Here is a 25,755-nt window from a genome sequence, read left to right as displayed (position 1 = left end):
CTGGGCCCCGTACCCTCATTTGCCACACCTCCGCCACGATCTCTCGTCACTCCTCCGCCACAAATATTCACCGCAACTCCGCTACGATCTCTCGCCGCTCCTCCGCCAAACATTCGCCTCACCTCTGCCGCGATCTCACATCGCTCCTCCGCTACGATCTCTCGCTGCTCCTCCACCACAAAAACAATCACCGTAACTCCGCCACGGCCTCCTACGCCACGATCTCTTGCCGCACCTACGCCACAAACACTCACTGCTCCTAAGCCCCAACCTTCCCATTCCTCTGTACCTGGGCCCCGCCAATGTTCCTGCCCACGCTCCAAAACTGCGACCAGGGTTTTGATGACGTCACCCAGTCGCCCATCGCAAAATTGTCACACAGTTGGAGCAGCGCGCGCTGGAGGTTGAAGTGGTACGTCGCTCCAGCTCTTTTACAGCCCGAGCTGCAGAGCTGTTCTCTCGATGTCGGGGGGCCACAATGTCCCATGCTTACGAAGTGCTTCCGCAGTGGCTACGACATGGTTGGTGAAAGGCTGCTGATTTTCAGTGGGGGAGACTGCAGTTGGCCTTGCAGAATGACCCCGAGCAACTCTGGACCTAGAAGGCCTGGCTGTAGAATGCACCACCTCAGCATGGGCTGGCAGCAGTCTGGGCTGGCAGCAGTCTGGGCTGGCAGCAGTCTGGACTGGCAGCAGCAGTCTGGGTGGCAGCAGTCTGGGTGGCAGCAGTTTGGGCTGGCAGCAGTCTGGGCTGGCAGCAGTCTGGCTGGCAGCAGTCTGGGTGGCAGCAGTCTGGGCTGGCAGCAGTCTGGGCTGGCAGCAGCAATCTGGGTGGCAGCAGTCTGGGTGGCAGCAGCAGTCTGGGTGGCAGCAGTCTGGGCTGGCAGCAGTCTGGGCTGGCAGCAGCAGTCTGGGTGGCAGCAGTCTGGGCTGGCAGCAGTCTGGGCTGGCAGCAGCAGTCTGAGCTGGCAGCAGTCTGGGCAGCAGCAGTCTGGGCTGGCAGCAGCAGTCTGGGTGGCAGCAGTCTGGGCTGGCAGCAGTCTGGGCTGGCAGCAGCAGTCTGGGTGGCAGCAGTCTGGGTGGCAGCAGCAGTCTGGGCTGGCAGCAGTCTTGGCTGGCAGCAGCAGTCTGGGTGGCAGCAGTCTGGGCTGGCAGCAGTCTGGGCTGGCAGCAGTCTGGGCAGCAGCAGTCTGGGCTGGCAGCAGCAGTCTGGGTGGCAGCATTCTGGGCTGGCAGCAGTCTAGACAGCAGCAGTCTGGGCTGGCAACAGTCTGTGAGGCAGGCTGACAGGGGCAATGGCGGAGTGGCATTGGTGATAGGACAAAAGCTGTCATCCTGAGAGAGGACAGCAGGTTCTTGCTCCACGGAGCCGCTGCCATTCCCCCGGGGTGGCGTCTCAGCATTCCTTGCAACCTGGAGCACAGAATGCTGGACTGTTGCAACATTTTACAAGCCCCATTCGACACTCGTAAGCCCAGCGATGATGGCACCAGGCTGAGCTAGCGTTGCAGCAAGCTGAGACTGCAGGAAAGATGTATGCGCTTCCACTATGGCACTGAGATATCGGGCCTCTTCCGCCTGTGCTGCAATGGAAGCTGCGAGATCGCACCATACACTTGGCATCATCTGTGGGTCCACAAAGTCTCTCCTGGAGTTGCCCATCATTTCCATCCTGAAAATCATGGGCTCCAAGCTCTGCGCAAAAAACCCGTGCAATGTTGGAGCCGGACTCCTCCATGCTCTTTGACACTGACAACAGGCTCTCTGGCAGGCTGGCCATTGCACCAAGCATTTCCTTGTGCATGCCCATCACCCTTCTTCTGAAGGCCGCCACGTCGAAGTCATCAACGGAGCCCTGTGGAGCAGAACTCGTGTGCAAACTCACCCTCCAGGGAGCTGCCCTTTCCCCCTGGCCTGGCTGCAACCCACTCGTGCCTGGTGACTCACCACGTGTAGATCCCACCTCTATACTACCCTCTATAATGTGCACAGTGCCATTTTCTGAACTGGTGTCTGCGAATGTCACATGTAGTGCCGATGTTGTCTTCCTCTTCTCCTCCATCAGTCTCTCCCTCAAGTTCAGGGACAGGCTGGCCAGGCTGTGTATCTGAAAGCAGAAAGATACAAGGGTCAGGTTGTGGTGAGGGGGGGGGGGGGTGGGGGGAGAATTGTAAGATATCCATGTATACACAATCAGCAGCTTCCAAGTGAAGAGAGATTGTGGGATAAGGGGGAAGTGGGATGTGAGAAGAAGGATTCCCGTCAACATCAGAAATGCTTCCCACTTCTCCACTCACCAACAATCTCTCACAGCCCCTCCAATTATGTTGAACACCGCTTCCTCCAGGTCAGTTAGGTTGTCAACCGTTGCTTGACTGCCTCCTGTCTGCTGTTGTTCCCTGCGGGCATGAGCCACATTTTCCTTCAAAAGAAAGGCAAGTGTGTCCGTGACTGTAGTGCAATGTGTTTGGGTGATGTGCCTGCTATTACTTAGTTAGAAAGAAGGAAAGAAAGCTGCATTCGGGATCTTGGGGTGTGAACAGGCTTGGAGAAGTTATCTTGACCATTTCTCATTAAATCTACACACACTACGTTTTGGACGCAGTGCTGACATGCGCTATTCTGTATGGTTGGTTAGGGTGTTTTACATTAATGTTCTGTTGCTTAGAATGTTTAAGATTAATGTTTTGCTGATCAGGGTGTTTACGATTAGGAATGGCGAGAGATTGTAGAGCAACGTGATCGGGGCCCAGGAGAGGTGTGAGTTCGGTGGCCAGAAGAGGCGAAGGCCCAGGGGCAGCACGGGCCAGCCCACACTGCGATATGTGTGCACACTGGATCCATGCAGCAGAGCTGGTCTCCAGTCATCTTGGTCAATCCTTGCCACTGGAACAAGACCAAGCTCTGTCAAGCCAATGTGGTGGCTGGTGTGCAACAGCCACCACACGTTAAAAAAAATCCACGCACAGGCATCTTCCACCCTTCAATATGTAGTTCGGGACCTGGAATATTAGGACCTTCATTGAAACACTTGTGAATTCATCCCTTTTTGGTGTGGAAGCAAGTCATCCTTGATATGAGGGTCTGCGTAAGAGAGAGAGATTGAATAGCTGAAAGTGTGAGCTAGGTGTGAGATGTAGTTGTGAGTGTTGCAGCAGTGGTAAGTGTGTGAGGGTGAAGTGAAGCTCTGATTGTGAGGTATGAGTGGTGAAAGCTCGAGATTTTGGTAGGTGAGTGATGGGAGTGTGGAGCATTGAGCAGTGTGTGAGGTTTGTGATGCAGATGGTGGGATATGGCACTTGCTGAAGCCTTCGCTCACCTTGACTAGCTGTGTGAGGTTATTAAACTTTTCACGGCACTATTGTTCCCAGGAATCCAGGTCCTGGGAACAACATACGTCACTGTGTCGGATTGAGCGATTTTCTCCCAGATCCTTCTGCTTTTCAACCTTGAAGGCCTCTTGACCCCATGCAAGTAAAGGACGTCCCATCTTCGTTGGACCCCCAGGACCAAGTCCTCCAGTGCCGCATCTGAAAAACGTTTTGTCCTTTCTCTTGGGTGTTGTGCCATGCCTTGCTTTTACCATGAAACAAAGCACCTCCCCTTTAGGTAGTACAGAGAGTCTAGGCCAATCTTTATTGGCCAGTAGACTGCACCCGATATTTCTACCCCCTTCCCCCATTGATCACAAAGCCAATCAGCAGCGTGTTTAGTGCTGAGATCAGCGCTGCAATCATATAAATGTGCAGGCAACACGAATTTTGCCTGATACCTGCACCACTTAGAACGGACACAGGCAAATAGCGCTGGGCACTGCTCCCGCCATTTTTGGGCCTTATCCAATTTCTAGGGATAGAGGAGCAAAGGGATCTGGGAGTACAAATATACAAATCACTAAAAGTTGCGATGCTGATCAATAAGGCCATAACAAAAGCAAACTAAGCACTAGGGTTTATTTCTAGAGGAGTAGAATTGAAAAAGAGAAGTTATGCTAAACTTGTATCAAACCTTGGTTAGATCACACTTGGACTACTGGATACAATTCTGGTCACCATATTCTAAAAAGGATATAGAGTCACTGGAGAACGTGAAAAATATATTTACAAGGATGATACCAGAACTACAACAAAAACAAAATACTGCAGATGCTGGAAATCTGAAATGAAAACAGAAAATGCAGGAACTAATCATCAGGTCAGCAGCATCTGTGTAGAGAGAAACAGCGTTATGGCTTCAGGTTGGTAACCTTTCATCATAACTGGTAAAAGTTAGGTTTTAAGCAAATGCAGAGGCAGGGAAAGGGGGAGGAGAAGAAAGAACAAAAGAGAAGGTCTGTGATAGGATGTAAGGCAGGAGAGATTAAATGACAAAAGGTATGATTGTACAAGACAAAAGGAGATGGTAATGGGACAAATACGAGAACTGCGAGGGTATACCTATCAGGAAAGGATGAACAGTCTGGGTCTATTTCGCTAGAAAAGAAAAGGCTGAGGGGTGACCTGAGGTCTTTAAAATGATGAAAAGTTTTGATAGAGTGGACACATGGTCGGAATCTTCCCAGCCCAGTGAGTGTAGGTTTGGAGGTGGGCCGGCTGTCAAAATGACCGTGATTGACAGCGGGGTGAGTTCCGCTCTGAACCCGTCTCCGTGTCAGTTTCCAAAGTGTCGGGTCTGACTGTGGTTCACAGACCCAACACCAAGCGGCAGGCCAGCCAATTAACATCATTAAGCGGTACTTTAAAGGTATTTTAAAAAATTTTACCAGGTACTTATTTCCAACTTTTTCAGGAGCTTCCTGTTGCTCGGGCCTCACGCCAGCAAGTACCTCGGGTTCTGAATGACTGTCCATTGCTTTGACTAGTTGATCGCTGCAGAAGTGGTATAAAAGCTATCATTTCACAGCTGTTCACTTTCTAATCTCAGAAGCTGAAGCCTTCAGGATTTGGAAGACACTTTTAAGCTGTTTATAAGTGTTTGCCATGAACTCTCTATCCACTGTCACCTCCTTGGAGCAACCTCTCTCACCATTGACAGATCAACTTCAGCTGCCATCTATTCCATTAGCATCTATGCCCTTGAGAAAATCTCACCTTGGTCCTCAGAATCCAACCACGATCAGCCCCAACACCAACATCACTAAACACACCAGCATCACCATCAACAACACCAACCTTCTCCGCAATCACCAGGGATGGTCTCACCATGGCCACATTTAATTCACTTGACGCTGTACACCCTGGCTGCCACATGATGTGTCAGGTTGGTACCACCCCACACCAACACCATAAAGTGTCCCTACAATGACCAAGCCATTCCTTTCACACTTATCATCATTGCGGGGGCTACCCTTATGTCTCACCATTCACTACAACTCACTAAGCCACTTCCAAAGGTTCACACAAATCTGTCAAAGGACGCAAAGTATTCAAAATAAAGATATCAACGTTTGACAACACATTGCCAGAAACTCTACATGAACATTGGCTAAAAGACCCAAGTGCCTATTCTTGTGTGTTGTTAGTTGATATGATTGGACAAGGATGAGGATGAGTGTGAGGGGTGGCTAGTAAGATGGGCATGTGATAATGTAGATAGAGGGAGGGGGATGGGTGTAGGTGCAAGGTAAGTTGTGCAAGTAAGTAAGGATGTGTATGTAGGCAGAGTGATGGGGATGTGATAAGTGACACAGCAGGATGAGATTGAGTGTGGCTTTGCAGTAACATTTCATGATCTCCTGGGATAATTGAAAGGTTTGTGCCACTGCACCCAGGTCCTCCTGACGACATCCCTGCAATTGTCCTCTAGGCTGCATTGGTATGCTGGGGAAATCTCTTCCACCCATTGGAAGGGAAGAGAACTTCCCTGCGAGCTGTAACTCATTCCATAAGCATCTGGGGGAAGTCATGGGAGAGCTTGGGTGCAGCCGTGCATCTTTGTGCAATGCTTGTCAATATATGCAGCACCTCAATGCTGCAGAACACTGTCAAAAATCAGTTTGGCCGTGATCCCTTTAAGGAAACCGGATGATGATGCGCCATCAATTGATGTAATCAGACCCACTTCCTCTAATTGGCCGGGAATCTCACAGGGCGGGCTTAACAAGCCCAATCAATGGAAGATTCTTCACACAGTGCGGGTTGGAGCCAAGAGCGGGGTCGCCATCTGCAACTGACCCCGGCCGCCCTGGACTCGCCACGGTCGGTGAAATCGCGGCCCTAGAGAGTGTTCCACTTGTGGGGAAGAGCAAAACCATCAATATAACAGAGTCACCAAGAAACCATCAATATAACAGAGTCACCAAGAAACCATCAATATAACAGAGTCACCAAGAAATCCAAAAGAGTGGTGAGAATGTGGAACTCGCTGCCACAGGGAATGGTTGAGGTAAATATTGATGTATTAAAAGGGAAGCTAGATAAACATATGAAGGAGAAGGGAATAGAGAGTTTTGATGATAGAGTTAGATGAGGAAGAATGGGAGGAGGCTCGGGTGGAGCATAAACACCGGCATGGACTGGTTGGGCCGAATGGCCTGTTTCTGTGCTACATTTTCCATGTAATTCTTTATAGCGTATTTACACATTGAAGCTAATTTGCATGTCAGATTCACTGCAGAAACTCATTTTCACTGACTTCAACACACTGTCTTCAACATATATTTTCAATGAAGTTACACCATGTGATATTCATAACATTATCGTTTAATACTTTTGCCTGAAATTCCAGGGTCAATAATAGAAAAAATACTCTGGAAAATTCCTGTCTGACCCCCTCAGGTGATCAAAACCAGTCCAGAGCATCACATGGACCAAGTGTTATTTATTGTAAACCTACTAACACCTCCGCTGCAATGGTGGAGGAAAGAACTTGAAACAAACACATGACGTGTTCTCATGCTGCAGGGATTTTCAGTGCTAATTACCTGTCATAGTTGATAGCTGTTCTAATTCTCTGGCTGCACTTGGTCCTAATGCTATGGTGTGGATAACAGCTCCACTTTTTTCCACCTCTGGAAAGCAATTGCGTATTCCACCGTCCTCTCCATCAGTCAGCAAAACGATTTCATCACCACTTGTAGCACCGTCATCACCACGAAGAACCTGCAAAGCAGTCAGTTAGCATCAATGCCGTAAAATGTAATAACTCAAAGTAATGGATTATTAAAAATTCTTTAAGCTTTTACGGTCTTGCCTCAAAACCAGACTGAACCCCTGCGCAGATATTTGTTCCACCGCCAGCAGATGTAGGTAGCAGTTGTATAAGTTCATTCCTCACAGTATCACCTTCAATCGGTTTCAAATGTGATTTAATAATTGCACCACTGCTAAAAGTGACAATTCCAACTTGTGATTGTTCTTCAATGATCTGCAGTAAGAATATCGTGGCTGCCTTTTGGAGTCTGATGATACGTTTCTCCTATTTACAAAAAGTACATTAAGTCAGATATAAAATTTAACAAACACCCATTTGCTTGGTTTCTTTATACACTGTGTTTAAAATAAGAATTTTTTAAAGTTAATTTTAATATAATCTCCTGAGGATCTAATTTTATTTTTAGTTTAATTCTTTCCTCTCCAGCATGACAACTTGCACTTATATTGCACCTTTAACATAGCAAAATGTCCCAAGGCCCTTCACGGGAGCGATATCAAACAAAATTTGACACCGAGCCACATAAGAAGATATTAGGACAGGTGACCAAAAGCTCGCTCAAAGAGGTAGGTTTTAAGGAGCGTCTTAACGGAGGAAAAAGAGATAGAGAGGTAGAGCGGTTTAGGACGGGAATTCCAAAGCTTGGGGCCCAGCTAATGTCTGCAAATAAGCTTTTTGAAGAGCTGGAAAGAGGTGATAACCAATGAATGACCTCATTAATAATACCCTGCAGCCCATTGTGGTGCTTATCCCTAACATGAGCAGTATTCTAATCCCATGTGCCTGCCCACTTACATTAACCCCTTATTCCCCCATCCAGGTATGCCAGGCTGATCAAAAGCCTGGTTGGTCACACTTGCCAAGTTGTCAACAACTTTCTCCACAGGCTCTAGGACATCCACCTGTAGATGACGGGTGGTAATCTGCCTTCTTAGAGTCTGGATTAGTCGAGCCATGTACTGTTGCAAGGATAGATGCAGCATAGGGTTGGCACGTGCAGGTTCAGCAATAATCAGCCTGGCCGGAAACTTGCCCCACCTCCTTGCAGACATGCTGTAATTCTGGCCTATGGGGAAGGCACCATGGAATGGAACAGAGGGGAAACCACCTCACGTCCAATTCACGCAGCTCCACCTCCACTTCAAAGCCAAACCTTGGTTACCTGTCACGTCTGCAGATTCGTGTGTGGATCTTTCTCTTCTTTTCTGCCTTCCACTTCTTAATCCCTTGCCCCTTCAGCCTTGGGAAGGGTTGCTAATGGGATAAGATGCCATTTGAAGCTCTCCAATGTCTGTCGGGATTTTGTCCCCCTAATGTAGTACCCCTCTTTAATTGGCTCCATCCAATAACAACAACCTATATTTATATAGTGACTTCAATGTAGAAAACACCCAAAGCTGCTTCAGAGAGTTAAGAGAAAAACATCTCCTCAAACTTAACCAACAAGCAGGTCTGAGAGTCTTCACTCATTGCTGTGAATAATTATGCAAATAAGAAATAGAGAAAGAAAGAAAGAAAGAAAGAAAGAAAGAAAGAAAGAAAGAAAGAAAGAAAGAAAGAAAGAAAGAAAGAAAGAAAGAAAGAAAGAAAGAAAGAAAGAAAGAAAGAAAGAAATACTTTTCAACTGCAGTCACTGTTGTAATGTGGGGAAACACAACAATTGTGTCAATTTGCACCCAACAAGCTCCCACAAACCAGCAATGATATAATGACCAGATTTGGGCTGGAAATTCAGTTCTGGCCATTTTGCGGTGTTATTCATGGCGAGGCGCAATGTAAATGCTCCGAGACCCCGATAGATCCCGAGCCCAGCCTTGGTAGATACTACCTGGCATTGGAAGCTACAGGTGACCATGGAGTCCCAGACATGATGGCGCGTGCCATGGCTGATGTGGCAGTCGCCATTGAACACTAGGCTGAAGCCACACTAGGCCTGCATGCTGCATAGCGTCAGTGCATGGTGGCATCATGCTCTGATGCAGAGTCACATTGATGCCACGCAAGCACTGACTGCTGCCATCGTGTGTGCTTCCCCAGCATTCCAAAGGGGAGCTTAATGTGCCGAAGCAGGCCAGCAATCTGAGCTCCAACAGATTGCTCCGGATGCTGAGGCTCTGCCCCAGGGGCGTGGCAGCATGTCGGTCGACATGGAGCGTGATGTCCTCTCTCAGGACATCATTCTGGCTCCCACCACTGCCACTTCCACTTTGCACCTGCCGCTGTCTGCACCCTATCCAGCCGAGACTGCTGCCGCCCATCCTGAGGTGGTGCAGTCCACAGCCGGGTCTACCAGGACCTGAGCTGGTCGAGGGCATCATGCTAGGCTGTCTGTACTGTCTGCCCCACTCACACAGCAGCTCTCAAGCAGCCTTGCTCGAGGCACTGAGGCCACATTGAGGAGAAGCACTAGGCGTGGGAGGGGGTGAAGGTAAGAGCGGAAGTCTGAGTGAGAACTTTGTCCACTATGGACAGATGCACTCATTATGTTAATAATGGCTGTAAATATGCCGATGCATTGTTTGACGCAACCTATTGTTGTGAGTGTGTGTGCCTAATATGCCACATGGATGCTGCAGTGGGATGACTAATGGAAGGGGCCATAAGAACATAAAAACATAAGAATTAGGAACAGGAGTAGGCCATCTAGCCCCCCGAGCCGGCTCCGCCATTCAACAAGATCACGGCTGATCTGGCCGTGGACTCAGCTCCACTTACCCGCCCTCTCCCCATAACCCTTAATTTCCTTATTGGTTAAAAATCTATCTATCTGTGACTTGAATACATTCAATGAGCTAGCCTCAACTGCTTCCTCTTGGGCAGAGAATTCCACAGATTCACAACCCTCTGGGAGAAGAAATTCCTTCTCAACTCGGTTTTAAATTGGCTCCCCCGTATTTTGAGGCTGTGCCCCCGAGTTCTAGCCTCCCCTACCAGTGGAAATAACCTCTCTGCCTCTATCTTGTCTATCCCTTTCATGATTTTAAATGTTTCCATAAGATCACCCCTCATCCTTCTGAACTCCAACGAGTAAAGACCCAGTCTACTCAATCTATCATCATAAGGTAACCCCCTCATCTCCGGAATCAGCCTAGTGAATCGTCTCTGTACCCCCTCCAAAGCCAGTATATCCTTCCTTAAGTAAGGTGACCAAAACTGCACGCAGTACTCCAGGTGTGGCCTCACCAATACCCTATACATTTGCAGCAGGACTTCCCTGTTTTTGTACTCCATCCCTCTCGCAATGAAGGCCAACATTCCATTTGCCTTCCTGATTACCTGCTGCACCTGCAAACTAACTTTTTGGGATTCATGCACAAGGACCCCCAGGTGCCTCTGCACCGCAGCATGTTGTAATTTCTCCCCATTCAAATAATATTCCCTTTTACTGTTTTTTTTTCCAAGGTGGATGACTTCACACTTTCCGACATTGTATTCCATCTGCCAAACCTTTGCCCATTCGCTTAATCTATCCAAATCTCTTTGCAGCCTCTCTGTGTCCTCTACACAACCCGCTTTCCCACTAATCTTTTGTTATCTGCAAATTTTGTTACACTACACTCTGTCCCCTCTTCCAGGTCATCTATGCATATTGTAAACAGTTGCCGTCCTAGCACCGATCCCTGTGGCACACCACTAACCACCGATTTCCAACCCGAAAAGGGCCCATTTATGCCGACTCTCTGCTTTCTGTTCGCCAGCCAATTCTCTATCCATGCTAATACATTTCCTCTGACTCCGCGTACCTCTGTCTTCTGCAGTAACCTTTTGTGTGGCACCTTATCGAATGCCTTTTGGAAATCTAAAAAAACTACAAACAATCGGTACACCTCTATCCACCATGCTCGTTATATCCTCAAAGAATTCTAGTAAATTAGTTAAACATGATTTCCCCTTCATGAATGCCGACTGAAAAGTAAACCAACTTTCAAGATGATAAGTAGAAATCCCCAGAGAGTACATAGCATAGAAGAAAAGAAACAGGATGAAGAGATACACATCATCAGGAGCACAAGGGTATCTAACAGTGATTTGAAAAGTATCATTATCCAAGTAGACGTTGTAGGAACCAGGATACCGATTGGGAATCGAAACTGGTGCATCCGTGAGCATACTACCGAAATCGCTATATCTCGACAAGTTTTTGAGAGATTTTCCTCTGGAAAAGTCAAAGGTAGAGCTGCGAGGCTACTCAGGGGAGAAAATCCCTGTGGTAGGTCGTATCACCGTACCGGTGAAATATAAGGATCAATTTCAGAGCTTTCCTGTCTTAGTAGTGGCAGGAGGCAAGCCTGCCTTATGAGGTAGAAATTGGTTGGGATCACTGAAGCTGGATTGGAATGAGATTTTTCGTGTTGAAACGAGATTTGCATTGAAGGATATATTATCAAGAAGTGTCCAAAGTTTTTCTGAGAAACAGGCAGTCCGATCCAAGGCTTCAAGACGAGTGTCAGGGTACAGAAGGACACAAGACCAGTTTACTGCAAGCCACTTCCCATACCATATGCACTCAAGGAGAAAGTTGAGCAAGAACTCAAAAGACTAGAGACTGAGAACATTATGTCTAAGATCTATGGAATTGGGCTACACCCATTGTTGTTGTACCTAAGTCAGATGGTAAGGTAAGGTTGTGTAGTGATTATAAAGTAACCGATAACCAAGTTCTAGAGGGTAATCTCACCAATACATTGCCAAATGTAGAAGATTTGTTCACAACGCTAATAGGTGGTCAAATCTTCTCAAAGTTAGATCTTACAAACGCCTGCTTACAATGAACTAGATGAGGAGTCCAAGTCATGCTTGACTAGAAATAATCATCTAGTTCTATATCAATTTAATAGGCTACTATTTGGAGTGTCTTCTGCCCCCGCCATATTCCAAGGGGTGATGAACTAGATTTTGCAAGGCATTGAAGGGATAGTATGTTATTTAAATGACATAGTCATTTCAGCAACAAACAGGCAAATCCATAATAATCTATTGAATAAAGTGTTCAAACGGCTAGAGAAGAACAGAGTATGAGTGACTGCTCGCAAGTGTGAGTTATTTCAAAACTCAGTGGAGTACTTAGGGCACAGAGTTGACAAAGATGGCTTACATCCAACCAAGGGAAAGCTGGAGGCAATTGGAAATGCACCCACTCCCAAGAATGTCACTGAACTTCGATCATTTTTGGGTCTTTTGAACTATTATGGGAAATTCCTATCAAATCTGGCTTTCGTATTACATCCACTGAATGAGCTGTTGAAAAAACAAGTCCAATGGAAGCAGTCAGAAGAATGCAATGCAGCATTCAAGAAGTGTAAAAGCCAATTGGTGGGGAGCACCATGTTAGTTCACTATGACGTATCGAAGGAGATTAAGCTAGTATATGATGCCTCTCCATGGAGTTGGGGCAGTGATCTCTCATGTACCCTTAGTGGGGAGGAGAGACCGATTGCTTTTGTTTCATGCACTCTCAGTGACAGTGAGCGTAATTATGCGCAAATCGAAATGGAAGCTTTGGGCATTAAACACTTGTATGGTCGTAAGTTTACCATCGTTACAGACCATAAGCCACTGACAGCAATCCTCCATCCAAAGTTCCCAGTTCCAACTTTAGCTGCAGCCCAAATGCAGAGATGGGCTTTGATTTTGTCATGTGACATTGAGTACAGACGATCAGCTGATCTCAGTAATGCTGATGTTATGTCCAAGTTGCCTTCCCCATTACAAGTTACACTCGATAGGGAAGAAGTATCATATTTTTCATACATTGATGAGCTGCCAGTCACAGCTGAAGAGATTGGTAGAGCAACCAAACGTGACCCAGTTAAGGTGTATAATTACATAGCAAATGGCTGGCCAAACCAGGTAACAGGGAAATATTTTCATCCATACTTCGTTTGTTGAAATGAATTGTCTGTGGATAAAGATTGTATCATGTGGGGTGCAAGAGTGGTTATACCAAATAAATTCAGGTCCAACTTATTCGGAAATTTTCATGACAAGCACCTGGGAATGTGCTTGAGCAAGAGATTTGCATGCAGTTACTTATGGTGGCCAGGTCTAGATGAAGATATAGAGTACATTATTAGGCAGTGTATAACATGTCAATCGGTAAGCAAGAAACCACCATCAGTACCATTACAGCCGTGGAAATGGCCCCCCAGAGTGTGGCAAAGGTTACATATTGATTTTGATGAGCTAGAAGGACCGCAATTGTTCATTGTGATTGATAGCCATTCAAAGTGGGTAGAGGTGTTTCCGATGCGGAAAATAACAACAAGTAAAAAACTAGACCTTTTGCAAAGATTATTTTCTTCATATGGCCTCCCAGAAGAGATTGTGTCTGATAATGGGCCCCAATTTTGTTCAGAAGATTGCACAATTCACAAACAGAAATGGTGTGAAACATACCAAAGTTCCACCACACCACCCTGCTTCAAATAGTGCAGCAGAGCACATAGTATAAATTGTAAAACGTGCCCTCATCAAACAAATATTGGATCCAAATCCAAAGAAATGACAGTGTGTCGTTCAACCACAAATTGGCTAATTTTTTGATTAATTATCATAATACCCCTCATAAAACTACTTGTAGAACACCAGCAGAGTGGTTTCTCAAATGACAGCCATGAACCAGGTTCTCGTTGTTAAAACCCAACTTGGCACAATCTGTAGAAGAGAAACAATTAAGACAGAAAGACAATCATGATAGGTGAGAGTGAAGAACCATCACCATAAATGGTTAACATGGTTACCAGGAAGAATGGTGAAGATATGTGGTCCTCACACATATGTGGTCAAAATGTTTGAACATGGACAGATTAGGTTTGTTCACTTTGATTTATATTTTACCTACAGATGTGGAAGGAGTTGAAAGTTGGAATGATTCAATTATTTCTGGTGAGTCAGATAGTCTTAGTATAAGTACAGTACCAGTAGCATATCTTACATCAAATATACTGGAAAAAAGTCTAAGAGAAAGTCAGAATTTAAGTATGAGTCCGAGTCAGGCAGACAGTCGGAAGTCGTAGTGAGTTCAAAAGTAGCTCAAGGACTGCCCTTGGAGTAAAACTCTCGTCAGGCTCAGCCTAGAATGAGTCTAAGTTCGACACCATGTTTGGAAGGTTCTGTTCGAGAGCAAAGGTATTCTCTTTGAAACAGAAAACAAGTGGTTAAGTTTGATTTGTAAATATGGCAACATAAGTCTATATCTTTTGTTATGTATAACCATGCACGTTATGTATGATGATTGTTTGTTATAATTACTTCTTCATTAAGGAGACAGAAATGTAATATATAGTTCCATCTAGTGGACTACTGTTCCATCTAGTGGACTACTGTGGTAATGCAGCCATTGTTGTTTATAAGAATAAAAAGTAATGGAGCCATCTTGTAAGTGCAGTGTGTTTGTTATGTCATAGAGAATATACCACAGAGAAGGTACTAGAAAGGTTGGCTGTACTTAAAGTAGATACGTCACCAGGACCGGATGGTATGGAAACATAGAAACATAGAAAGTAGGTGCAGGAGTAGGCCATTCGACTCTTCGAGCCTGCACCACCATTCAATAAGATCATGACTGATCATTCCTTCAGTACCCCTTTCCTGCTTTCTCTCCATATCCCATGATCCCCTTAACTGATGGAATGGGCGAACACGTGTTAGATGAAATTTAATGCAGAAAAGTGCAAGATAATACATTATGGTATGAAGAGGCAATAAAAGGTAAAGGGTACATGAACAAAGAGACCTGAGGGTATATGTGTAAAAATCATTAAAGGTGGCAGAGCAGGTTGAGAAAGCAGTTAAAAAAGCGTATGAAATCCTGGGCGTCATAATTGGAGTCATAGAGTAAAAAGCAAGGAAGTTATGATGAATCTTTATAAAACACTGGTTCGGCCTCAACTGGAGTATTGTGTCCAATTCTAGGCACTGCACATTAGGAACAATGTGAAGGCTTTAGTGAGGGTACAGAAACGATTTACAAGAATTGTTCCATAATGAGGGACTTCAATTATGTGGAAAGACTAGAGAAGCTGGGATTGTTAGAAACATAGAAACATAGAAAGTAGGTGCAGGAGTAGGCCATTCGACTCTTCAAGCCTGCACCACCATTCAATAAGATCATGGCTGATCATTACCTCAGTACCCCTTTCTTGCTTTCTCTCCATACCCCTTGATCCCCTTAGCCGTGAGGGCCATATCTAACTCCCCCTTAAATATATCCAATGAACTGGCACCAACAACTCTCTGCGGTAGGGAATTCCACAGGTTAACAACTCTCTGAGTGAAGATGTTTCTCCTCATCCCAGTCCTAAATGGCTTGTCCCTTATCCCTAGAATTTATCCCCTGGTTCTGGACTTCCCCAACATCAGGAACATTCTTCCTGCATCTAACTTGTCCAGTCCCGTCAGAATTTTACATGTTTCTATGAGATCCCCTCTCATCCTTCTAAACTCCAGTGAAGACAGGCCCAGTCGATCCAGTCTCTCCTCATATGCCAGTCCTACCATCCTGGGAATCAGTCTGGTGAACCTTTGCTGCACTCTCTCAATAGCAGATTAGGAAACCAAAACTGAAAACAATATTCCAGGTGAGGCCTCACTAAGGCCCTGTACAACTGCAGTAAGACCTCCCTGCTCCTATAGTCAAATCCCCTCGCTATGAAGGCCAACATACCATTTGCCTACTTCACTACCTGCTGTACCTGCATGGCAACTTTCAATGACTGATGTACCATGACACCCAGGTCTCGTTGCACCTCCCCTTTTCCTAATCTGCTGCCATTCAGATAATATTCTGCCTTCATGTTTTTGCCCCCAAAGTGGATAACCTCACATTTATCCACATTATACTGCATCTGCCATGCATTTGCCCACTCACCTAACCTGTCCAAGTCACCCTGCAGCCTCTTAGTGTCCTCCTCACAGCTCACACCACCACCCAGCTTAGTGTCATCTGCAAACTTGGAGATATTTCACTCAATTCCTTCATCTAAATCATTAATGTATATTGTAAATAACTGGGGTTCCAGCACTGAGCCCTGCGGCACTCTACTAGTCACTGCCTGCCATTCTGAAAAGGACCCGTTTACCCCGACTCTCTGCTTCCTGTCTGCCAATCAGTTCTCTATCCACATCAGTACATTAGCTCCAATACCATGTGCTTTGATTTTGCACATCAATCTCTTGTGTGGGACCTTGTCAAAAGCCTTTTGAAAGTCCAAAGACACAACATCCACTGGTTTTCCCTTGTCCACTCTACTAGTTACATCTTCAAAAAATTCCAGAAGATTTGTCAAGCATGGTTTCCCTTCTTAAATCCATGCTGACTTGGACCAATCCTGTCACTGCTTTCCAAATGCGCTGCTATTTCATCTTTAATAACTAATTCCAACATTTTTCCCACTACTGATGTCAGGCTAACCAGTCTATAATTACCTGCTTTCTCTCTCCCTCCATTTTTAAAAAGTGGTGTTGCATTAGCTACCCTCCAGTCCATAGGAACTGATCCAGAGTCGATAGACTGTTGGAAAATGATCACCAATGCATCCACTATTTCTAGGGCCACTTCCTTAATTAGTCTGGGATGCAGACAATCAGACCCCGGGGATTTATTGGCATTCAGTCCCATCAATTTCCGTAACACAATTTCCCACCTAATAAGGATTTCCTTCAGTTCCTCCTTCTCACTAGACCCTCAGTCCCCTAGTATTTCCGAAAGGTTATTTGTGTCTTCCTTTGTGAAGACAGAACCAAAGTATTTGTTCAACTAGTCTGCCATTTCTTAGTTGCTCAGTATAAATTCACCTGAATCTGACTGCAAGGGACTTACATTTGTCTTCACTAATCTTTTTCTCTTCACATAGTTATAGAAGCTTTTGCAGTCAGTTTTTATGTTCCCGGCAAGCTTCCTCTCATATTCTATTTTCCCCCTCCTAATTAAACTCTTTGTCCTCCTCTGCTGAATTCTAAATTTCTCCCAGTTCTCAGGTTTGCTGCTTTTTCTGGACAATTTTTATGCCTCTTCCTTGGATTTAACACTATCCTTAATTTCCACAGTTGAGCCACCTTCCCCGTTTTATTTTTACTCCAGACAGGGATGTACAATTGTTGAAGTTCATCCATGTGATCTTTAAATGTTTGCCATTGCCTATCCGCCGTCAACCCTCTAAATATCATTTGCCAGTCTATTCTAGCCAATTCACGCCTCATACCATCGAAGTTACCTTTCCTTAAGTTCAGGACCTAGTCTCTTAGAACAGAGAAGGTTGAGAGGAAATTTGATACAGGTGTTCAAAATAATGAGGGAGCTAGACAGAATAAATTGGCTGAAGGGTCAAGAACCAAAGGTCACAGATTTAAGGTGATTGGGAGAAGAACCAAAGCCAACATGAGGAAAAACCTTTACATGCAGCGAGTGTTCAGGATCTGGAATGCACTGCCTGAAAGGGTGGTGGAGGCAGATTCAATCGTAGCTTTCAAGAGGGAATTAGATAAGTACCTGAAGGAAAAAGATTTGCAGGGCTAGGGGGAAAGGGCGGGTGAGTGGGACTAGCTGAAGTGCTCTTGCAGAGACCCAGCACGGGCTCGATGGGCCGAATGGCCTCCTTCTGAGATGTAACCATTATATGAAAAAATTGAGTTTTAAATTGCTGGTCCCATAATTTCTTTTTATTTTCAATTAATTAGGAAGTAGACTTGCTCCCGTCAATAAGTTTATGGAAAAATTCTGTATGAATATAAAACGGGGTTTTTTGATTTGTTCTCACAATGTTTTATTGGGAAATTCACTGGCAAGATAAATTTGACCTCGATTGGTTATTACTGACCTTCCCGGGATTGTTGTGTGAGGCCACGCAACAGCAGAGACCAAATCAACATTTTCTGTGACCTTACCTGATGCATGCTTTCAGAAACATCAAGGACTAAGCACAGCACACGGTCTTTGGCCTGCAGAAGTGTAAATGTCGGCATCAGTGAAACATTATGGCCTGGAGTATTGTTCCTGAAATCTTCTGACTTGCTGATCACGTCCCAAGTGCTCCTGTAATTGCACATTTTGTTTTGCATGTTTGGTGCGTCAGGATTGTGAGTCTTATTGTCACAGAATTCAGCCACCTGGATATTTGAAAAAAAGATAAAATATGTTAAAAGTGCAAGAACAAGGGAAGAACTGCTCTGCTTAAAAACGCTACGCAAAATCTTGTAAAATGAAATAATCGGAATATATTAAGAATCTTAGTGAGGCTTGAACTTATGACCTTCTGACTTAGAGTCATGAGTGAGACATTGAATCGAGTTGACACTGGGTGGGTGGTTCATTTTTACCTTCAGCATCTGGGGGCGGTAACCTGACGGAGCCATCACCCACCCGTTGAGACTGGCATCCCACTGATCCCGACGGAAATGGAAATTGTGTGGGTTCCATAACAGACAGGAAACCACAACGCCAGGTTTATACCTGAGCGCAAAATTGAAAACTTACTCCATAATGTGTTGATAACATTATGACATATTTGTGAAGTTGGGTTCCCGCCCAAAGGCAGCCTTCCTTCTTGACAGACTGGAAGCCTGCAACACAAGGTGGGGCAGTCCCATTGGCGGGGGGGGGTCTCAATCGCACAAGGAAGTCCCTATCGCAGAGGGATGCCTGATTGTGTGGGGGGGGGGGGCGGTGGGGGGGGGCTCTCATTCACAGGGAGTGGGTGGTGGTGCTGATGGTGTTCAGGAGCAGATGGTGGGGGGGGGGGGGAGAACAGTTGGTGGTCAGGAGGGCAGAATTTGGTCTGGGAGGAGGGGTAAATGGTGGTCATGGGTGGTCCGATGGTGGTTGGGGGTCCTATGGTGCTTGCGGGGCGAAGGGCTCCAATGGTGGGGGTGGAGCAGATGAATCGCGAAGATGGGTTTACTGGGTAGCTTTTTGGGCCTGACAGAAACACTCCTGCTCCTTCTGACCCACAAGCAGTGCTGTAAAGGCACTTACTTCATGGATTCAGCCCTTCACGCCTCCATTAAGCTGCCGAAATTCCTGAGGCCTGGGAAACCCGGCCAACATGTTAAAAATAGAATGACTGTTAAAACGAAGGCAGGGAACCTCGTTATATTTAAATGACCAATCCGCTTCCCACAAGCGGATTGGTCACCCGTCTCTTATCCTGCCTCCGTTAAGCGGGCAGGTTCAAGGCAGGTTCGGTTCCTGTTCCAGAGTTTTTGCTGGAGGTACGGAAAAAGCAAGTTCTTCCTATTGGCGATTCAATGGAGACTGGTCACTCCAACTGTGCAGTAAAAAAGCGAGAGCAATGCTCAGAGATTGCAGGTCTCCACTAAAGTGAACCTCTGCTGGAGTGCTGGCACCGATACAAAAGCCCCCATTAAAGAAAATATATGCTGAGGAACACAACTGTTAACAATGTTTGAGAAAAGCACCTTCTAGTGACTCCACTTACATTTGACAATCCCTGTAGGTACATTATTGAAGATGATGAACTCTGACCCTTCTCTGGGAAGAAATTACAATCGCCATTCGGCAACCCTGTGTTGGCATCAATGTGACATGGTGAACAGGAACTGCCTGTGCAATCAGCAGGCTTTCCTTTTATTTCTTTTGAGCACCTAAAGTCAAAATAATAATAAATGATATATTTGATTCCAAGTAACCATTTAACGAGATTAGACCTGTTTATTTAGAAAGGAGTGGAAATTCCTTTAGACCCATTTTCATTCCATCCATTTGTCCCTCTGAATGACATCATGGTCTGATGCCATAGGATACATTTACATACAATAATGAGGCTCCCACCTGAACCAATGGGCATTTGGGATGCCCAGCGATAGGAGCCGGAAAAAATGGACGTGGGCAAGATCGGAGTGTGAATGTGCTGCATCGTGATTTTTAAGGCCACTGGGCGGGATGGGGTGATAATGGGCCGAGTTAAAATTGGTCCTCATGTTTAGCATTCTGTCCAACTGTGAAGCATTTTCATTATATATAGCCCATATATAGCCCACTCTTCTAGTGAGAGACATTGCCCCCCCACCTCCCCGCCACTCCGCACCAAAAAGTTGAACACCTCATTATCCAAGTCACTTACAAATTCCCAACTGTCTAGCCTTTTACCCTCCATTCACCACGACATTTCTGCTCAATCATGCCCATACCTCGACCTTTGATGCCCTTGTCCTCACTACAACCATTACACTCTCTCATGCTGGTTGTTTCTCCTGGCATGAATCTCATCTCCACTCCCTTAAGTCCAAGGTACGTAGACTTGAAAGTTTATGACGGACAACTGCTTTACCCATTCATCGCCAGATCTGGCTGAACCACATGAAGCCCTATCGGATCCTGCTCTCGTCTGCCAGAACTGTTCACTATTCCAGGATCATCCTGGAATGCAATGATAACCCTAGGCTCCTCTTCTCCACTACAAACTTTCTTCTTAAAAACCTCTCCCCTTCCTCCTCTACCTTCACCTCCAACAAGTGTGAGGAGCTCATGGACTTCTTTGTCACTAAGATTGAGACCATCCATTCAGCTGCCTCTGCTGCTTCTGCCTCTGCCCCTAGCCACCATGTCAAACTTCCCCTAAGGTACCTCCCACCCCAGCCTTGAACTTGCATCTTTCTCTAGCTTCCCTCCTATCTGCTCTCATGCCCTATCTGAGTTGATCTTGTCCATGAGACTATCCTTGCCCCTATTCCCACCAAACTGTGGACCACCCAACTTCCCTCCCTGGCTCCCATTTTAGCTGATATTGTGAGTTCCCTCTGTTCAGGTATGGTTCTGCACCCCTTGAAATCTGCCATTATCAACCCCATCCTCAAAAAGCCCACCCTTAACCCCTCTGTCCTGGAAACTACCAGCTCATCTCGAACCTCACTTTCCTCTCCAACATTCTTGAGCACGTTGTCGCCTCCCAAATCCGTGCCTATCTTTTCCGCAACTCCATATTTGATCCATTCCAATCAGGTTTTTAGCCCCTGCCACAGCACTGAAATGACCCTTATCAAAGTCACACATCCTGTGTGACTGTAATGGTGGTAAACTATCCCTGGTTCATCCTTCACTTCGAGTCTTTCTTACTCCAGTGAGAAAGAAAGACTCTAAGAGAAGGATGAACCATCTGTGGCTAACTAAGGAAGTAAAGGATGGTATCAAATTGAAAACAAAGGCATACAATGTTGCAAAGGACAATGGAAGGCCGGAGGATTGGGCAATTTTTAGAAACCAGCAAAGGATGACTAAAAAAATGATAAAGGCAGAGAATATAGCATGTAAGAGTAAACTAGCAAGAAAAAAAAAGTAAGAGCTTCTACAGGTATATAAAAAGGAAGCGAGTAGCTAAAGTAAACATTAGAGGATGAGACTGGGTAATTAATAATGGGGGAACAGGAAAATGGCGGAGACTTTGAATAAATATTTTGTATCAGTCTTGACGGTAGAAGATACTAAAAACATCCCAATAGTGGATAATCAAGGAGCTAGTGGGGGCGGTGGGGGATTTAAAATAATCGCTATCACTAGAGATAAAATACTAGGCAAAATAAAGGGACTAAAAATGGACAAGTCCCCTGGACCTGATGGCCTGCATCCTAGGGTCTTAAAAGAAGTGGCTGCAGAGATATTGGATGCACTGGTTGTAATCTACCAAAATTCCCTGGATACTGAAGAGCTCCCAGTAGACTGGAAAATCAAAGTGCAAAGCCCCTATTTAAGAAAGGAGAGAGACAGAAAGCAGGAAAAGATAGACTAGTTAGCCTAACATCTGTCATTGGGGAAAATACTGGAATCCATCATTAAGGAAATACTAGCAGGACATTTAGAAAAGCAAAATGCAGTCAAGCAGAGTCAGCATGGTTTTATGAAAGGGAAATCATGTTTGACAAATCTGCTGGATTTTTTTTAAGGATGTAACAAGCAGGGTGGATAAAGGGGAACCAGTAGATATGGTGTATTTGAATTTCCAGAAAGCATTCGATAAGGTGCCACATAAAAGGTTACTGCACAAGATAAGAGCTCACAGGTTTGGGGGTAATATGTTAGTGTGGATAGAGGATTAGCTAACTAACAGAAAACAGAGAGTCAGGATCAATGGGTAATTTTCAGGTTGGCAAACTGTAACTAGTGGGGTGCCACAGGAATCAGTGCTGGGGCCTCAACTATTTACAATTTATATTAATGACTTGGATGAAGGGATCGAGTGTAACATAGCCAAATTTTCTGATGATGCAATGATAGGTGGGAAAGCAAGTTGTGAGGAGGCCGTAAAGAATCTACAAAGGGATATAGATAGCCTCAGTGAGTGGGCAAACATTTGGCAGATGGAGTATAATGTGGGAAAATGTGAGGTTATCCACTTTGATAGGAAAAATAAAAAAGCAAATTACTATTTAAATGGGGAGAGATTACAAAATGCTGCAGTACAGAGGGATCTGGGGGTCCTTGTACATGAAACACAAAAAGTTAACATGCAGGTACAGCAAGTAATCAGGAAGGCAAATTAAATGTTGGCCTTTATTGCAAGGGGAATGGAGTATAAAAGCAGGGAAGTCCTGCTCCAACTGTATAGGGCATTGGTAAGACCACATCTGAAGTACTACATACAGTTTTGGTCTCCTTATTTAAGGATGGATATACATGTATTGGAGGCAGTTCAGAGAAGGTTTACGAAGTTGATTCCTGAGATGAAGGGGTTGTCATAGGAAGAGAGGTTGAGCAGATTGGGCCTGTACTCATTGGAGTTTAGAGGAATGAGAGGTGATCTTATTGAAACATAAAATATTCTGAGGGAGCTGGACAGGATAGATGCAGAGAGGATGTTTCCCCTCATGGGGGAATTTAGAACTGGGGGGCACAGTTTCAGAATAAGGGGTCACCCATTTAAGACGGAGGTGATGAGGAATTTCTTCTCTCAGAGGGTCATGAATCTATGGAATTCTCTACCCCACAGAGCTGGGGAGACAGGGTCATTGAATATATTTAAGGTGGTGATAGACAGATTTTTGAATGATAAGGGAGTCACGGGTAATGGGGAGCGGGCAGGGAAGTGGACTTGAGGCCAGGATCAGATCAGCCATGATCTTATTGAATGGTGGAGCAGGCTCGAGGGACCAAATGGCCTACTCCTGCTCCTATTTCTTATGGTCTTATGTTCTTCCGCAGAGAGTTGTTGATGCCAGTTCATTGGATATAGTCAAGAGGGAGTTAGATATGGTCCTTATGGCTAAAGGGATCAAGGGGTATGGAGAGAAAGCAGGAAAGGGGTACTGAGGTGAATGATCAGCCATGATCTTATTGAATGGTGCTGCAGGCTCGAAGGGCCGAATGACTTACTCCTGCACCTATTCTCTATGTTTCTATGTTTCTTCTCCACCTGTCTGCAGCTTTTGGCATGGTTGACCACATCATTCTCCTCCAACACCTCTAGTCAATTGTGCAGTTGGGTGGGACTGACCTCGCCTGGTTCCAATCTTCGCTATCTAATTGTAGCCAGAGAATCCCTGCATTGGCTTCTCTTCCCGCTACTGCACCGTTACCTCTGAAGTCCCCCAAGGATCTATCCTTGGCCCCCTCCTTCTTCGCATCTACGTACTGCCCTCGGCGACATCACCCGAAAACACAATGTCAGCTTCCATATGTACACTGACGACATCCAGCTCTACCTTGCCACCACCTCGCTTGACCCCTCCACTCTCCATGATTTATTTCACTGCTTGTCCGACATCCAGAATTGGATGAGCAGGATGAGCAGAAATTATTGGGAAGACAGAAGCCATTATCTTTCGTCCCTGCCACAAACTCCGCTCCCTAGCCACTGTCTCCCTCTCCCTGGTCACTGTTTGAGGCTGAAACAGACTGTTCGCAACATTGCCATCCTGAGATGACCTTCCGACTACATATCCGCTCCAATCACCAAGACCGTCTACTTCCAACTCCATAACATCGGCCATCTCCTCCTCGCCTCAGCTCATCTGCTGCTAAACCCTGAAACATGCCTTTGTTACCTCAAGACTTGACTATTCCAATGCTCTTCTGGCCGGCCTCTCATCTTCCACTCGCCATGAACTTGAACTCATCCAAAACTCTGCTGCCCATATCCTTACTTGGACCAAGTCCCGTTCATCCATCACCCCTCTGCTCACTGACCTACATTGGCTCCCAGTCCGGCAACACCTTGATTTTAACATTTTCATCTTTGTTTTCAAATCTCTCCATGGCCTCGCCCCTCCCTTATCTCTGTAACCTCTTCCAGCTTTACAGCCCTCCGAGATCTCTGCGCTACTCCAAATCTAGTCACTTGCGCATCCCCCATTTCCTTTGTCCCATCATTGGCGGCCCTGCCTTCAGTTGTCGAGGCCTGGAATTTCCTCACTAACCCTCTCCTCATCATTACCTCACTGTCCGCCTTTAAGTCTCTCCTTAAAATCTACCCCACCTGTCCTAATATCTCCTTATGTGGCTTCGTGTTAAATTTGTTTTTACAATGCTCCTGTGAAGCGCCTTGGGACATTTACTATAAGTTATTGTTGTACCTAGGAATAATTTCATCACCTTTGGGGCAGTTGTTGCCAGAAACACAAGTCCTTTCCGTCCATAATATGGCGACACCACCAAGCTACCTGAGCAACTTGCTGGCTTAGCTGTGTCAACACATCTACTGTGGCAGTTTACAAGAACGGAAAGGCATTTCTTGGGTAACGTAGCCCTGTCTAGAAATCCCAAAAGTCTTTTTTCACTGAACTCAATCATACTATTAGAATTGCCATACCTCGTTGCTTCACGGATTCCAGCGTTAGATATATAAAAGGGCACTAAATGGTTATATTCATCAAACACTCCCCACTGGAGATGGGCCCATTCATGAACAAGTACTCTATCTGTAGAAACAGAAGCATTTTGTTGAAAATAATGACTTAGATGAACCAATAGAGAGCCATATATTTAAGTTTACTGATGACACAAAGATTGGTGACATGGTAAGTAGTGTAGATGTTAGCGTAAAAGTACAAAGAGACAATTGCCCTGAAATTCCAGTTGGAGGCTTCCTTTGGACGAAAACCTCTGACCCGAAATTTTTTTGGGAATGTACCTGGTGGTACCGGAGGTGCCTTTGATTCCGGTCGGAGACCTTCTGTTCACGCACATCACAGCTGCCCCCGTCTTCGAGGTACGCAAGTGGAAGCTGAAGTCACGTGGGCCTGGACAACCAATCACGGTACAGTATTCTCATTGATATAGTGGGAACTTCGTTTTTCCAAGTTCCCACTACTATCAATGAGAATAACCCCCTAAAACACCCAAACACAACATAATAAATTAAAAAAACACCTCACATATTTAAAATTAATTGAAAAAGTTTATTAAATGTTTTAGAAAAAATATATATTTTTTGGACTTTTTTTTAATGTGTTTTAATAGGATTTAAAATAAACTTACCTTAACGGACAGGGATTTTACTCTAAAAATGTGTATATAAATTACATTTTTATGCATTTTAAAATTCTTAAGCTGGTAACAGTAGGCTATGCGACGGCTTTTACCAGGCGTAAAAGGTTCAAGGGCATTCGCTGGGCAAGAGATGATCAAATAGCCCAATCTCACCCGTACGAATGTTCT

General features: G+C 45.3%; 1 protein-coding gene across 1 annotated transcript in view; it reads right to left on the bottom strand.

Annotated features, from left to right (window-relative positions):
* Window positions 1–25,755, bottom strand: part of LOC139269109 (calcium-activated chloride channel regulator 1-like) — a 78,855-nt gene that overhangs the window by 41,063 nt on the left and 12,037 nt on the right. Inside the window, exons 4-8 of the mRNA XM_070888213.1 lie at window positions 24,908–25,016; window positions 19,586–19,751; window positions 18,036–18,257; window positions 7,191–7,415; window positions 6,922–7,099 (exon numbers count right to left, since the gene is read on the bottom strand). Of these exons, the coding sequence (XP_070744314.1) occupies window positions 6,922–7,099; window positions 7,191–7,415; window positions 18,036–18,257; window positions 19,586–19,751; window positions 24,908–25,016 (900 nt within the window). The remainder of the gene's footprint in view (window positions 1–6,921; window positions 7,100–7,190; window positions 7,416–18,035; window positions 18,258–19,585; window positions 19,752–24,907; window positions 25,017–25,755) is intronic.

The sequence above is a fragment of the Pristiophorus japonicus genome, chromosome 8 (genome assembly GCF_044704955.1).
Source record: "Pristiophorus japonicus isolate sPriJap1 chromosome 8, sPriJap1.hap1, whole genome shotgun sequence".
In the NCBI taxonomy this organism is placed as follows: domain Eukaryota; kingdom Metazoa; phylum Chordata; class Chondrichthyes; family Pristiophoridae; genus Pristiophorus; species Pristiophorus japonicus.
Note: the sequence above shows the minus strand (reverse complement) of the source record. Positions and strands in the feature narration are given on the sequence as shown.